The sequence below is a fragment of the Hippocampus comes genome, unplaced genomic scaffold (genome assembly GCF_001891065.2).
Source record: "Hippocampus comes isolate QL1 unplaced genomic scaffold, H_comes_QL1_v1.1 scaffold151, whole genome shotgun sequence".
Lineage (NCBI taxonomy): Eukaryota > Metazoa > Chordata > Actinopteri > Syngnathiformes > Syngnathidae > Hippocampus > Hippocampus comes.
This window is the reverse complement of record NW_017805591.1, coordinates 1,645,050-1,661,919: the sequence shown is the minus strand read 5'-3', so window position 1 is coordinate 1,661,919 and position 16,870 is coordinate 1,645,050. Positions and strand designations below refer to the sequence as shown.

Here is a 16,870-nt window from a genome sequence, read left to right as displayed (position 1 = left end):
CTCTGAAGCCTCAGCCGAATCAAGCTTTTGTGATATCTCCCACTGAAGCGCTCCGGAAAGCTTTTCCCCAGCTTTGCACCAGATCTACAAGTTCCGCATTTTCCTCAGTGGTGGTACAAGCAGGCCTTCCAACTGTGTGATCTGTCAGGAATAGGCCCTGTTCCAATCAACTTCCTGTGGCAATTTTGAACAGCTTCTCCATTCTCAATTGGTGAACCATGGGCAAGGTTACAAAAACTTTGCGGTTTAATGCTGATGGCCTCACGTCTATCCAAATAATCTTTTCGTTTTGGGATATACTGTACATGATTGAGCTATTATTATATTAATATCAAACAAGTTAGAAATCACAAAGAAAAAGGGGTAGGGCTAGACATATATATTGCATCACTATATATATATATATATATATATATATATATATTTTTTTTTTACCTTCTTCCTACTTCCTTTGAACATGTAAACTGTGCTAAATTACTGTCTTGTGTTGTTTTACTTTTTGTAAGTTGTTTGTACTTCCTTTTTTTCCTACCAAATTTCTGCTGTCTGTTCATATGTTCAATAAACAAACAAACCAACATACAAAAAAAAACAAACAATAATACCTGAAATGATATCGGAAAAAGGAAGTTTGTAGTGACTTTTGGGACATTTCTTGACAACAGTTACCGGTACTATATTCCTGTTTAAAGAGTGTTTATACAGTAGGAGCGGGGTTTATGTCATTGCCAGTATTGTTGGTTTGAACATGTATGGGAACAGTCCTCCAAGTCAGTTTATGGTCAATCTGATTTCTACCATTCTAGTGGTCCATGGTTCTTATCAGAATGCACAAAGCTGATGCATTTTGAGGATGCAGTTACTAATAGCTGAACTTCTGACATCGAAACCTTGTCAGCTTTGGAAAATATCGTCAGTTAATGCAATGCTACTTTCCCCCCAATAGGAACATCTACACAGAGGCAATAGCACTTTGGTGGCCAATGTAGCCACAAATGCCATATGGATACTAACATCAAGATAATGTTGTTGAGGATGATTTGTGTGTGATGCAATATCGCTCTAATGGAGGGGAAAAAAACCTAATCACACTATTCAGCTAATGTTGATGACTGTTTTATGGTGGGTGGATGTCTGGCAGTTGGACAGTGAATCAAGTGTCATTGTGTTTGCATACCTGGTTCTGACATTACTGCCCATGCGTGTGCGCTAAAGGTCATATTAAGAAATAACTGCAGTGCGAAATCATCACACAAAATCCTTGCAGTCCGAGCTTGTGCCCCATTGTCAGGGCAGCTTCTGTGACCATTCCTTATTATATTAATGTATGACTCCTGAGGGAGATATTACCTTTCAGTACGTTACGCATGGCCGTATCCAGCATGCAGAGCATATGGCCAATAATGATCCAAAGAATTCATACTAGAGAGGAAATTTATATTTTTCATACCATGGTTCTACCTTAAGCCTTTTTGGGTCACAACAAGCCAAACTGTAGCGGCCCTGCCAGAACCAGCACTGGCTCTGTATATCGCTGGCAATAATGAGTTGATTTCATCACATTTATTAATTCCATTTAACCCCAGAATCCATGGACACCGTGTATAACACACGATACAATTAATTTTAAAAACTAAATAAATAAATAACATGAAAGAAAAAATATCTACTGGCCAGAAAATGTCCCAATCAAACTGCAGATGGAAAACTTCTTTTCGATGAGGTGCAAAAAATTAAATTCAATCCAATAGTACTTGAAGGAACCTTTAGGTCTACCATTTAGTAAGTTTCAACACAAGCTTTGGTGACTCAATCTGAACACTGGGGTGACACCCACGTAATTAATGCACATGGTAGAAAGAAGAAGTAGAAAAGACACAAAGAAGTCTGACTCTTTAATGAACACTATAGCGTATTGCGTGCTGACTGTTGAGCTGTAAATAAAATGAATAAATCAAGAAATATATGATCGTTGAGAGAACTACATCGATCAAACTTGCATGTCCGGTACAGGCCCAGACAACAACCCCCCACAGCAATCAAAGGTTTAATTTCTAGTTTGATGACAACCAGATAAGAGGTTTGAGCAAAACCATGTTCACTAGTCTATGACTAAACATAATCACTATCAACGCGTAATTTATGTTGCACTTGGTGAAGGTATTGCCAATTACTGTCCATAATACTGCAGCATTGATCCGACATAAATATGAAATAGGATAATTAATAATCAGTCACTGTCCCGAGCTAGGTCAGTTCAAACGTTATCTAAATTGGCTCCTCCTTTTGCCTCCTTGTGGAATAAAATGGTTGGTGCTAGCAGGGAGCTGGTGTTATGATTGATGACACGTCGGCCTCTGGCGCACTCGTCACTGCTGATGTACTCTCACACTGCTTCACACTTCAGAACTAATTGGGCAACCCCACAAATTCCCTACCCTGCGTATGCGAGGTCCAGCTCCAAGCAAACCACCCACGCGGACGTGTGTGAGCTACACTCTTCTGATTAAGCTCTACACACAAGCATGCGAACATGTCAGCCACACGGGGGGGCGGTTCTGTTCACCATGTCGTGCACATTAGGTGAGAAACAAGGTGGGCAGCACGCGCCACAAATATCTGTGTAGCACTATAACTATCATCTTTCAGCGCACGTACAGAATACATTACAGCAACGTTTGTAAACAACAACAGTCCAGACAAAAGCTTTGTGGTTTCCCATAGGACTGTGCTACGGTTCACAGTGCTATCTGTGGATTACTTTGTTTGTTTCTCCTGTCTTCATTGAAGGTGACTCAAAATATAACCCGTGATATGTATGTAATGCTTATAACAACAGATAGTAACAGACACAATTTTGATTTAATGTCTCGCTCAAGGACACATCAGCGGGCGCCGCTCTTCCCACATTTGAACTGACAACCTTGGGATCTTTAATCCATTTAGGGCTTGGAGGGTTACTGCAGAGCAAACAGAAGGCCTGTATCCTTTCGAACTCTTTGATGAACAACACACCATGTTCGCATCATGAATTAATCCACGCAGCAAAGCACTGCAAATGCAGGCGCTTACAAAGGTTGCACAGAATATGGTTGGAAAGGCTTCCCATATCTGTGGTGTATGTTCTCCGGTTTAAAATGAAGGGCGAAGGTTCGGAAATTGTTGCTGTGCACTGAGGCACGACTGATCGGCACAATTTGTGAATGTAGGCCAAAGAGGTCTGAATAGCCTTCCGTGATGATTACTCCTAAGTCTGATTAAAGCATTGAGAAAAGTTGAATGAACCACTGGTACCATTTGGATAGCCACCATTTCAATGAATGGCCAGCAAATTTGGCAAACTGGTTTTCGTTATCACGCTTGGCTTTCTCAAAGTCTTTTCTGCTGCTGCTTTTGCTATATCAGAGTCTCCGGGCTGAATCATTGGTACCTGGCATGTCACCAGTAGCAAAGAAAACTAGGAGAGCCTTCGGCTTAAGATAAACCACGGAAAATCTCAACAATTTCCATCGAGGAGCGTATGTACAGAAGCTTTTTGGCTCTCATCTGGGTTTGAACAGGCTCTCTTGAGGACAACCTCAGTCAGAACTCAGCTGTCCTTCCTTTGCTTGTTCATTAGCCTCTCACTGCTTTGCTTTGCTTTTAATCCAAAACATTCTTATTCCGTCCTAAATCTCTACAAAGCAATGCACACATGAATAATTCATGCAACTGTACACAATCCCATTATTAATCATAAAATGATATAAGTATATAGCTGTCAAAAAAACCTGCCAGCAAACCAGCAGATAAAGAGAACAACTTGTGCATTTGAACTGATGGAAAAATAAAAATAAAAGGCTCCGTTTGAAGTGCCCTGAAGAGTCACTTCCACAAAGGTGTTTTTAATGTGAGGGGTAACCCATAAAAATATTTTCTTCAGTTATGCCTGCAGAATCTTACAATACCGCCGTGCGGCTCAATTTACTTACCATGAACTCAAACACTCAAGTACAGAATAAACAGAAAATAAGAGCATCTTATATCCGACATTTATAAAGTTTAAGATTGCTTCTTTATCTGCATGATTAACATCACTTCGGTGTCCTGTGAAAAACATGAATGTTCATTTTTGTCATTTAATAATTTATTTAAAAAAAATGTGAATAGGGTGTCAGCATTTCGCACATCATCATATTTTCTAATTTACACCTACCTGGTTTTGCATCACATGTTTTTGGCAAACTAAAGCGTGGATTCATTATGGAAGCAAGAGGAACTCAGCAGAGGAGTTGGGGACCCATCTGGCTGCATACCAAAACACGAGCGAGTAATTCACATGACGTTCCTAAACCATCATCTGTCATTGCCCCGAATTTAACATAAGTGAGAAATATTGTCTCAGCTTGCTTGTTTTAAAGAATTTCCTATACGTAGTAATAGAAGCCACTTTTTTTTTTTTAATGACACTCCTTATTATTAATTTACCAAAAAAATATATTTGGTGATGCCTGAGAGTTCAGACACCCAACAGTGGTGATTTTGGGACTCAACTTTTCAGGACAAATTACAAATCAACATCAGCAGAACCCAACATGCTGCTGGTCTTCTCTCAGACATGTTGTGGCTTGACTGGGGTTTGCCCTAGCAATACAGTTAATTCGGGAATATGAAAGCATCTCGGAAATGAAAACAATGACAGAACTGGTTTAGACTCTACATGGCGTGTGCTATATAGTTGACATTTTTAAAACGTAACGTCTCCCAAAACACATTTGAAATACTTGTAACCCTGTTAAGGTGATTTTGTTGTTAGGCCATTTAGGTAATTTCATCATGTCCAGCTGACAATTAAGGTGACCTTTCCATATAGTGTGTAATCAAATCCTCTCTCAACAGTAAATATTCTGATTTCTTTCGTCCTGAAGGACGGATAAAGCAGACTGATTCTTTCCATGTTTAACGAAAATAAGACATTTGTAAACATCTGCTTTATTTTGTAGAACAATGATCAACAGTTTTCCATAGTTGGTGACATATTATGGACCAAATCAATAAATCTAAATCCAGTGATGGAAAAAAGTTAAATCATGTTTACTCTATTGGGAAAATCATTTTTGTACTGAAGTTGATAAGGTGAAAAACATACTGAAACTGTACTGCAGTTTGAGGATTTTGTGTGTGTGTGTGTGTGTGTGTGTGTGTGTGTGTGTGTGTGTGTGTGTGTGTGTGTGTGTGTGTGTGTGTGTTCAGGGCGTACTAATTGGATTGCTCTAATGATGGCCATGAAACAAAGATGACAGGCTTACACAATTCACATTGTGAAGACTACGGGACTACATTACCAAGTATATTGGCAAGAATACAGGTGAATGTTTGAAAAAATTAATAATAATCAAAGTTTCCCTCACAGGGTGTAGAGAAGAAGCCAGCGGGGGCATTGTGTTCAAATCAAAGGCAGTGCCTGGATTTAGGTTTGTAGAGACTTGGCCCGCACATTTCAACCAAAGACAAATGGCTGGTTTAGAGAAGACGGAAGATTCTGTGCAAACTGGAAAGCGATTGCATGCCTCAGAGAATTTTGACTGTGGCACCTGACTGTGTCACACAGACTGCAAATAGATGAAACAGACTGTCGCTACATTTAATTTATTATCAAAAATTTGATTTATCGTTCCAAAACGGTATCTGGTTTACTATTTATAAAGATATGTAATCCCTCGTTTCATTTTCAAGAAGGATTACAAAAATCAGGGCGGCCCGGTGTACGACTGGTTAGTGCGTAGGCCTCGGAGTGCGGAGGTGCAGGGTTCGATTCCTGTGTGGAGTTTGCATGTTCTTCTCGTGCCTGCATGGGTTTTCTCCGGATACGCCGGTTTCCTCCCACATTTTCCAAAATCATGCATGGCAGGTTAATGGAATACTCTAAATTGTCCCAAGGTGCGAGTGTGAGTTTTTGTTCATCTTTGTGTGCCCTGCGATGGGCTGGCAACCGATTCAGGGTATCCCCCCCGCCAACTGCCCAAAGACAGCTGGGAGAGGTTCCAGTACGCCCCCGCGACCCTTGTGAGGATAAGCGGATCAGAAAATAGATGGATGGATGGATAGATGGAAATGATTACAAAAATCCCAACTTCAATACACACATTACACCACTGTTGTTTCAAAGTACATTTACCTGGTAAATTAAGGGCCTGTTTCATCAACTTTTGACCTTATACTGCGTCATCTATTTTCCATTAACAAAAAAATTTGTGAATATAGTCCTGGGAGCTCAGCCAGAAGCGAAAGGTAACAGTTGTCTTGACATTTGACTTTAATATAATCCTACTTGGAACACAAGGCATTAAGTGGGCATTTATGATGATAGTAGTAATTCAGACACGCAAACGGTTTATATATATTACACGCGGCAAAGACTTGACATAATTTTTAGTTGATGTCTCAGTTAAATGAGAAGATAGAAGAGCGTTGCTTCATACCCCCAAAATATTTCTCCCTCCCCCCGCCTCGCTACTCAGGCGATATTAGGCAACTACACGTGGGACCATATTTACTTCCGTAAACACTGCACCGGTGATGTTTTTTTTTTCTGTACGTCACTTGACGTCATTCTTTGTGTGCATGCGTGTCACATCACTGACATGTTGCGTGTGCATTGGAAGACGCATTAGTTTTTGTAATATGGACAAATACATTAAAAAAATTGATTGAACAAAAATTCAAATTGGGTATCGTGCCATGTTTTATGAATGTAGCCTATGATGACTACTTACTAGGCATCGTGAACCATATATACGGTAACTCATGACAGATATTCGGTTCCTGGTTTGAGTTTCTTTTAACTACTTGAATACACTCAATGTTTATGGGCTAGTATTATGGCGGGGTGGGTGGATTGGGGATTGTTTTGAAGTTATGTATATTGAGTTGCATATTTCTTATGAAAAGTACTGTATGAATAACGTTTGATGGATGGATGGATTCTTCAAAAGCGTGTTAATGTGGGTTTGTGTAATAGGTATGTTCAATATCTTGGAGCTGGTGGTTTTCAAGGCTGGAATGTCATCCGTAGTTGAGACTTTTTTAAGAAGGATTGGGTTCTCCAACCAACACTTTGGTGTGCCGGCCATTAGGTTCAGCTTTTTATTTCAACATGTTTACCAGTGATCCAGGACTGCAAAGGTTTTTACATTCGGCAAGCCAATTTGACTTTTGCCTTTCTCAGTTCCCTGGCAAGCGAGGCTCAGCTTCGGCCGCTCATCTCATTCGCTCTCTCCCCCACCGTCCCTGCCCAGCATATGACGAGCGTGGCGATGATGCCAGCCGGTCTGCCATGAAGCTGAGGTTATGGCGATCGACAAAATTTTGAGCCCTGCGAACCATGTAACTTCATCTTGCAGTATGGAGTACTTGCCAATGTAATAATTTTATTATTGGGTGTCTTTTATGTTTTCAAACAGGTAAAAATAAATAAATAAATAAATACAAAAAGGAAATTGAATAGAAACACATTCTGCCCTCTGAGTTACTGTTTCAAAAACAGTTTGGTTCCCAGAGATTTTCAACAACCCAATACTCATCCCCTGTGACTTTGGTGACTATATAGTGAAATGTCATAGAAGTTGTAACAGTGATTTCACATCCACAAAAAATAAGTTAACCTTCCAAATTAAAACTAAAGTAACATATATCCAATTCGTGTCATTTCTGAAATACATCCATCCATCCATTTTCTAATCCGCTTCTCCTCACAAGGGTCGTTGGCGTGCTGGAGCCTCTCTAAGCCGTCTTTGGGCAGTGGGTGGGGTGCACCCTGAGCTGGTCACCAGCCAATCGCAGTTCTGAAATACATACTGTTCTCTAAATAATAAGAGTTATTCAGATGTTTTTTTTTTTTTTTTTGCTGGGAATAACACAACCAATGTTCCATCTGGATAGGATATCGAACTAAAAATAGCACTGTGCTGTCATAGCATGTTCTCCTTCTGGCATCGAACTGTGTAGAGTATTAAGGCCTACCTGTGAAGTATTGTAACATTTCTCTGAATCTTACCAAAGGTTTAGACCAGGGGTCCCCAACCGCCGGTCCGCGGACCGGTACCGGTCCGCAGGGCATTTGGTACCGGGCCGCACAGAAAGAACTTGCCTTATTTCCGTTTTATTTATTTCGGAATACGAAAGATGTTTTATTTTGAAAAATTACCGGCTTCTCCGTGTTTTAAAACATTTCTGATACCTCGCCCTGGCTCAGTATCAAATTTAGAATAGGTTCGTTGGAGATAGGCACTCAGAAATGAAACACAACATTTCTGATACCTCGCCCTGGCTCAGTATCAAATTTAGAATAGGTTCGTTGGAGATAGGCACTCAGAAATGAAACACAAGAGACAAATCTGCTACGAACAAATTACACGTTTATTAGCGCCACAGAATATGTCACACAATCATTCAATAGCACAAGAGACAAATCTGCTACTAACAAATTGCACGTTTATTAGCGCCACAGAAGCGATAAGAGTGTTGCGACCAGATTAGACGCTCCTTGTGTTTATTATTGTATTTCGAAAACACCACAGTTTTCATGCAGCTCATACCATATTATTTTGTTGTATTAATTCCGCCACACCTTAAATGCCGGTCCCTGAAAATAATGTCTGACTTAAACCGGTCCGTGGGGCAAAAAAGGTTGGGGACCCCTGGTTTAGACCATCCATGATGAGCATACCACTCAAAAACAACCACCACAAGTCAGCATGTTTGCAAGTCAGCATGTTCCATCAATTTGCTGAAATGAGGGGCATACTAAGAGTTGCTTCTGTTCTGTAACTTGGATTGACTGAATATTTTCAGCTGAGGTTCTGCAATATTGTGAGAGAGAAGCACAACTAATTGGAATGGGGAACCTGACGTTGGCAAAAACCTAACTTCTTATCCCTCCCAAACGCATATACTTAAAATAGTCCCATGGCAAGACTGCAATGACAGTATGTGGATGTTTAGAGTGAGTCATGAAAGTTACTCCCCTGATGAACTATATGCAGTCAAGAAATGCAGTATGTGCCTTTTTATGTACAGTATATCAGCATCATGATATAAAAATATTAAATGAGAACATATAAATAAACGTCTCGGGCAGCATACTAAAGTATTTGCTTAACTAACTTCCCGATAATATACCGGTACATAAATTGAGATTTTCTGAATCTGTTACAAGATGAATAGAAAAAAAATGCATTTCACTGACAATTATGAGGTTATCTTTTAGGAAGCTGACTGTGGTATTAGTTTTGAGTATATTTTATCAAAAGACTGAAGTTTTTTGAGCCCTGAAACAATTTCTGATCATTATGTTGTAGGTATGACTGAAAAGCACAGCAGTAAAAAAAAAAAAAAAGTGGAATTTTTCAGATTGCTGATTCCAGTCCCAGTTCCCCATCAGACTGAACAAAGTAGAGGAAGATACTGAACCCCCAGTTTCTCATGAGTCGGTTTCATTCCTGTTATGCCTCCACTGCTATTATTTTGTAGAATAATGCTGAGATGCCAAGGCCTCTTTTGTTCTTGATGATGATGCAGCTCCAATCGCTTTATGGTCCATGTGGAGACATTTCAAATACTTAATTAATTCATGAAAAATGACATTAATTCATTGAATTTTAGTTGGGTAGTGACATCTTCAGATGGAAGAAGTAGATGGATGACTATTTATTCAATAAATACCATCAATCCTAACGGCAGGGACAGTGTGTTGATCCACATTGAGATACAGTACCGTACAATACACATGCGACCTCAATGACGATGATAATCTTCTGAGAGCATGGCCACACAAAATTAACACTGTCAATGAAAATAGAACCCTAGGTTTTAAGGAAACACACTGCATATGGGTATTAGCTGCAGTTTGTGGACTGATTTGCAAAAGGCACATCAAACACAAATGGTTATTTGAAAACTAATATATGTGATGAATACTCCAGGAAGCACTTTCACAAGAAGAGTAACAGAGAAACAGACCATGATGCCAACAATACAGCTAGCTAGCTTGTTTGAAAAGATTTTTTCATACATTACTTGCTCAAAATGGAGGTCAGACGGCTGGCTATTCACACAATAGATCCAAGTTGTGAAGACAACGAGCATATGGACTGGGAAACCCAGCAACACTGTTCACAGCAACACTGCTCATGTTAATAAATATTGTGCATAAAATAGACAATAGGAGTTTGGCATTCATTAACAGTAAGATTCTAAGATGAGGATCAGTGCAGCGTGTGCTGTAACTCTTTATCAGTCTGTTGAGCTGAGTTACTGGTCGATCTACGTTCCTATTCGGCCTGTGCGATATGGCTAAAATTGAATATCTCAATATTTTGGCAGATATCCCTATAACAATACAATAATGATATTACTATGTTTTTTTTGTGTGTGTGTGTGTGGGGGGGGGTGATAGCTGTACAAAAAAAATATTTTTAAGTGCTGTGTGGCTTGGAAAAAAAATAAAAACAAAGTTAACCACTCACTCCTGCACATGATGACGGTTGTATTTGCATTGATGCATTATATGGCGATGTGTTGTGTGGACTCCCAGCGGTATGAACTATGACTGGATTGTGTTTGAGAGTCTTCATACAATGTTACCTTGTATGCTTTTTTATTAATCACAAAAAGATTGTGGATGTCATCCAAGACGGGCGGTGCAACCCAAAATGGATGTAGCCCGCACCACTCCGGTGCATTCAAGTGAATGGAGCAGCGAAGTGTGGGCCTACTCTTACATGTTTAGAACAAGCTCTGCTTTTTTTATCCGCTGGTAATTTTTAAATTATAAATATGGTCACTTAATTTTGTAAAACAAAAAACTATGAGTAGCATCCGTATATACTTGACAGAATACACTGAAGTGGATTTCTTGTGCGTGTTGGTGAGGCAGCAGCGGCTGCGTGTGTCCCTGTCCCTCGCTAGCCCTGCATGTATCTCTCCTCCTGTCATGATTCCGTTCTGTTCTGTTTAGTCTCCAGCAGGTGGCAGAGGTGTTCCAGTCGTTTCTGCTGCGCACCTGTTACTCATTGGGATTGACGGACTATTTAAGCACTTCCCTGCCGACAGCTGAGCGCAGAGTAATTCCCCTTGCTCATGCCATTTGTTCAAGTGCAGTTTCCTCGACGTTCTCGATACTGCTCCATATTCTCATTCTCTGTTCTTGGTTCTCTGTTGTACTTTAGTAGTTTGTTTGTTATTACTTTCCGGTTTTGAATTTTCACGAACGGGTCATCTTGTCCTTTGTTGACAAGCTATTTTCGTTTGTATTTTTTTCCCTTGCCTTCTGCAAGTGCTTGTGCTTTCTCTCGTTTTCTCCTGGTGTGCCTACCGGCGTCATTATTTGTACTTTGTTGGCTTTGCGCCATTTTTGCTGTAAAATAAATAACCGTAACAACTCCCTGTTGCCCTCAGCAAAATTATTCAGATATTTTTTCTGTTGATCAACACCAAACTTGCAAGTGCTAATGTGGTTGGTTGAACTGAGATTTACATGCAAAACAACACTGGAGGACAATATTTATTTATATTAAAATATTGAATGTTCTGATTTTGATTTCAATACATGCACGATAAAGACATATCGCTGTGGCCAAGAGCTGTGAGTCGCGACCGAAACAACAAGCGGCCGATATGAGTTTGTACTGCAGGGTGTCAGGGTTCTTACTTCGAGCTAGTATCAGAAGCTCGGTCATCTGGGAGGGACTCAGAGTAGCACAGACGCTCCTCTACATCGAGAGGAGCCAAATGTGGTGGACCAGACATTTGATTAGGATGCTTCCTGGATGCTTCCCTTGTGAGGAGTTCTGAGCATGTCCAACTAGCAGGCGGTTCCAGGAAAGACTGGAAAGTCTATGTCTTCCGGTTGGCCTGGGAACATCTTGGGATCCCTCCGGAAGAGTTGAAAAAATTGGCTGGTGAGAGGGAAGTCTGAATTTCCCTCCTGAAGCTGCTGCCTCCACATATTTATTCAAGGTTCAGATCTTTTTAAAACCAAAAAAAGATCCTCTGCATGGATAAACATCACAGTCTACAAACCTAATCAGTGGAAAAGGTCTCAACGTTGTCACTGTTTGTGGACGACTCATCTCCTACTTCACATTTTAGTGAAGTTGGCCTAAATTGCCAGACTTGTGACAGTCAAGCTGCTTATCCATGTGGAAGAGGATGCTGCTGATACTGAGTGTTTGCTGACAACGGGGTGGGTGAGGGCGCTCTTCATCTGGCTGTATACCATCTAATTTGTAGCCAGATGAGTCAATTACTAGTAAGAGTCAAGGTTTAGTCAGCTGCATCCAAATTGACACAAAGTCTATGAAGGGTAAAGGAAAGGAGGTTGTGACTCAAGTATGAAAAAACACTTAGCTTCGAACGGGAGTATGTTGAAGGAAAAGAAGAGAGAGAGAAAAAAAAAATAGCATATGGGCCGAACTTGGATCCACTCACGCATGGTGGAATGCTGTGTAATCAGCACAAGCCATTACAAACAACAAGGCCTTTTATTGGAGGCTGAGCTTTTGGGTAATCAAACATGCTTTAAAAGGGTGATGATACACACGTGGACCATTCCTCAACTTCAAGAAGCCCAAAACAATTTAATTGGGTGTGGTCCAACATGAGTCACGGCAGCAGTAGCGCGGTGCTCGGAATTGAATAAGGAGAGGGAAATGAATATGTGACAGAGCTTGCACCTCATGGGATCAACTCCATAATCCAGTGGCAGTGACTAATTGCATGCTTCAGGCTTTGTCAGTTTGGGAGAGAGATCACATTTTCTTCAGCCAGCATTCAGCTTCTAGGCACCTGCTAAATGTTCAAGGAGTTCTCTTGGCAATGATGGCCAGTCCCCTAAACTCCCAAAAGTAAACAGTAAATAAATAAATAAATAAATAAAAGAAATCCACATTTGTTTAGCAGATGCTTTGGAGCAATGAAAAGATGTGAAGAATAAAAAGCAAAGAGCCCATGTGGTTAAAGAGAAAAAAAAAAATTACTTTTATCGCTGCTCTTCTGAAAATGGAACGTGAGGCAAGCCAGAGAGGAAAGAGGCTCCTCGACGATTAAGAAGGTATATTGTTTTATTTTAACAGGTGCAAGCAAAGCAGGCATACTGAAAAGAATAGGGTGAACGCCCCCGCTTGGTAACTTTCAAAATAAGAGCAACCTCGCTATTTTAAGCCATTTTCCCCATTTCTTACATTTTTAGGTGGTCCTTGCTGGAGGGATTTACATGCTGAGACTTCCTCTGAAGGTGGGAGGCAACCGAGCTGATTCACAGCATCGAGCTTACTGTATCTCGGGCGCAAAACACAATCACGATTCAGGCAAAGCTTTTGCCTCCTCAGACTGACACCAGCGAGTTTGAAAGCTTCTCCCAAGGCACAGCCCGGGGAGTAGATCTCTTGAAGGGATGATGTTTGGCTTTAGAAGTCAGACAGTAAAAACTAAGACGAGGAACCAACCAAATCATGAAATTCGAAATCATCTACAGCCCCGTGATAGCATTGCATGCATTGCCGCACACTCACGATAACCTCACAACACAAACAACTCCTCTATTCAGCGGGCCATGTGAGACATCAGTGACGACAAGCAACCCTGAGTGGAACTTCCAACAGTTCAACTGATCTGTATTCAGGTCCACACCCAGCAGCACCTCGTGTCCACATCTAGAGAATTCACTGAAATGGGGCAGCCTTGCCCTCCACATCCTTCACATCCTCTGAGCCATCACGGCGGATATTTGATATCGGTAGAACAAGATATCATCGAGGCTAGTCTTAGATTGTGCATATTTGTGTGCGTGTGTATAGTGTGTGAATCAGCCAAACTGGAGGTACGTTGAAATTTCAGGTGCACAGCCTTTTATAATAACCTGCTACAGCAAGTGGAACAGTATTATTTTCATATGCCCATTTTCAGTACAATTTATCATGTTCGGGAAAACAGGGAGGCTGGAATCGACCCATCTGACAGGGTGGGGCACACCCTGGACCGATCACTTGTCAGGTACATGGTGAACACTTCGAGACAGACAGTAATTCACAGAAAGGCCCAAGCGGATACATATTGGACCCCAATACTTTCTTGTAGAGGCTAAAAAAAGCAACCCAATGATCCGTACTGCTGCTGCATATGTTTCCTATAACGTGAACAACCAAAACCAAGGTTTAGAGGTTGAACCTGTCATAATTCAAAATAAACTTTCATTGAAAAGTGTGTTGCAATTAAATACATCAGCACATCCAACTCAGCTTCCAGTTTTTTTTTGGGGGGGGGTCAAAAACAACGTTTGTAATATAAGGCTTCCGAAAAACATGCAAAACATGTTTTTGCATTTTTATTTATTTATTTTACAATTAACAGCTATTATGAAATCACATACTGTAAATATTCTCTTATGGGTAGTAAATACACTCTATGGGGGAATATTAATTCATATTCAAATAAATCAAAGCTCTTAAACCCTCCTGGGATAGATGTTCCAGTACAGAGCATCCGTCCACCCATGCATCCATTTTCTAATCCGCTAATCCCTATTAGGGTCGCGGGCGTGCCAGAGCCTATCCCAGCTGTCTTCGGGCAGGAGGCAGGGGACAGCCAATTGCAGGGCACACAAACAACCATTCGCGCGCACAATCACACTGAGGGACAATTTGGAGTGCCCAATCAATCTTCCATGCATGTTTTTGGAATGTGGGAGGAAACTGGAGCATTCGGAGAAAACCCACTCGGGCACGGGAGAACATGCAAACTCCACACCAGAAGGCAATAGGCAGAATCAACCCCTGCACCTCTGCACTGTGAGGTCGACATATTAACTGAGAGCATCCACGTCAGCTCCAAACTGATTAAACTCTTTCCTATTCTAGTGTCCTATTCTAGCGAAAAAGTTTACATATTTGTTGCATCTTTAATAGCTATTTATTACATAGGACCACACCTCACCCATCGCAAAAAAATCTTATTTAAACCATAAGGACAGCTTCCTGTAAAGCTGGCATTTTGCCCAAATGATGGAAGCGGGTGAACTCGGGATGGAGAAGAGGAGGGAGGCGGAGACAGCGAGTCATGACCACACAACCATTCTTGTGCCTTACATTTAAAACTGCGACATCACACTGTATGTACCATCGCCAAAGTTGGCATGCAAAACCATTACTGGACTGTATTTTATTCACTTACAGATGCAAGACTCATTAGATACCTTCATTAAACCTACCGTAAACATGATGCAAGAGGCGACGCTCTGCAACGGACGGACACCTAACACGTCCAACGGTGCAATGAGAAACTAGGAACAATCACATTAAATGTAGATATCATCTAAACGTGTGTCAAAACTTCAGTGGTACTAACGAGCCGAGCTAGCTTGCATTTGTAGTCGACTCAAAGCGTCTTGTTCGCAACATACTCGGTAGTGTCGCACCCCCCGAGATAGACTTGCAAGGGGGGAAAAAACAGCCCCCCCATTGTGTCCTCTTTTCGGCTGTTTACAAGCACTCCGTTGAAGTGCGTGTCGAACTCGTGTGAGCAGGAAAAAGTGAAGTTTGGTTGTTGTTGTTGTTTTTCTTTGGATTCAATTTTATTTTTTACCTGAGGAGAGCCGTGTCGCCTTGCCTGCTGACCACACTTTCCACGGAGGAATAGTCCACAGTTTGTCCGGCGGGCAAGCACGGCGATAGGAGGCAGCCCAGGCTGAGGAGGATCGCACTTAGCCACTGACCAGAGAAACAAGCATCCGACAGCGCAATCATCGTGTCCGTCACAACTGGACGTAGCCGCCGCTCTTGCCCAAGTCTTGCCAAAATTTGGAGCGAATATGAAGAGAAAGTCTTTATTTCCACGCTCCACGCAGCCGACTATGGACGAGCGTTGAGTTGTCCCGGGTTCGTTCGATGCTGTGAGTCCACTGTGCGGGGAAGTGTACTCTCCAGTGGCTTGCACACCATCTAGCGAGGAAAGGCGGTTTAAAATGGGAGCAGAGCTAGAAGCAGACAACCCCCAAGCTCCGATCCTGTTGCCATGCGGCCGTTTCCCCGGCAACCCCGTTCCCAGTGGCTGACGATGGAGCAGCGAGACCGCCTGGTATTGATACAACCCAGGAGCAATTAAAGATATCGACTTGAGAACCAACCCTATTATTTATTGCTATTAGGAAAAAAAAGTGAGGTGAGCTTTTGGTGCGAAATGGAGTTAATATCTTATGGTGATATACAGATGAACTTTAAGAAAAATGATTTTACAATGCAATACATATTGTAATTGTTTAGCTTGGATTGAGCCCACTTGCAACAAAATAATGAGAGAAAATGTTCAAGTAAGCACCGTATCATAACAAATTTACCCAAATAAATAATTGCTGAATAAAACACGACTAAAAGAACAGCAATTACAGTGGGACGACTATCGTATGTCTAAAAGAAAATATAAATACAGTACAGTACAATGGAACGTCTGGAGGACAAGCCATCTTTTTCATGAAGATGGTCAACTTCTGATTACTTGAAATAATTTGTTCCCTTCGGAAGTATGGACTAAAATTTAGCTGTCACCATTAAACCATTGACTGTACAGGGCAAGGGTGTGGTGGCCATTGGGAAATTCGGAACACCAATTGAACAGATCATTGCTTGTCATTGTGGGACTAACAAAGCCGCATTGTAAACTCAGTACGTCTCTGGTACAGACACTTTCAGTGCTATTTTAACTTTACTAGACATGTCACACACTGAGTGAAGAGGCATAATAGAAAAAAAAACATGTTTGTGCATATTGCTATATTGTCTTCTTGTATTCTAATATTTCAGTATATAAAGCTTTAGACCACATGTACAACATACGTGTT

At 41.2% G+C, this 16,870-nt stretch overlaps 1 protein-coding gene across 2 annotated transcripts in view; it reads right to left on the bottom strand.

Annotated features, from left to right (window-relative positions):
* Nucleotides 1-16,405, bottom strand: part of negr1 (neuronal growth regulator 1) — a 132,730-nt gene extending 116,325 nt beyond the window's left edge. The window contains exon 1 of one of the 2 annotated variants that reach the window (XM_019880352.1): nucleotides 15,619-16,405. In XM_019880352.1, coding sequence (XP_019735911.1) covers nucleotides 15,619-15,779 — 161 coding nt within the window. In that variant the 5' untranslated portion in view covers nucleotides 15,780-16,405. The remainder of the gene's footprint in view (nucleotides 1-15,618) is intronic. The other variant, XM_019880353.1, reaches the window with a different exon arrangement.
* Nucleotides 16,406-16,870: the final 465 nt, after the last annotated feature.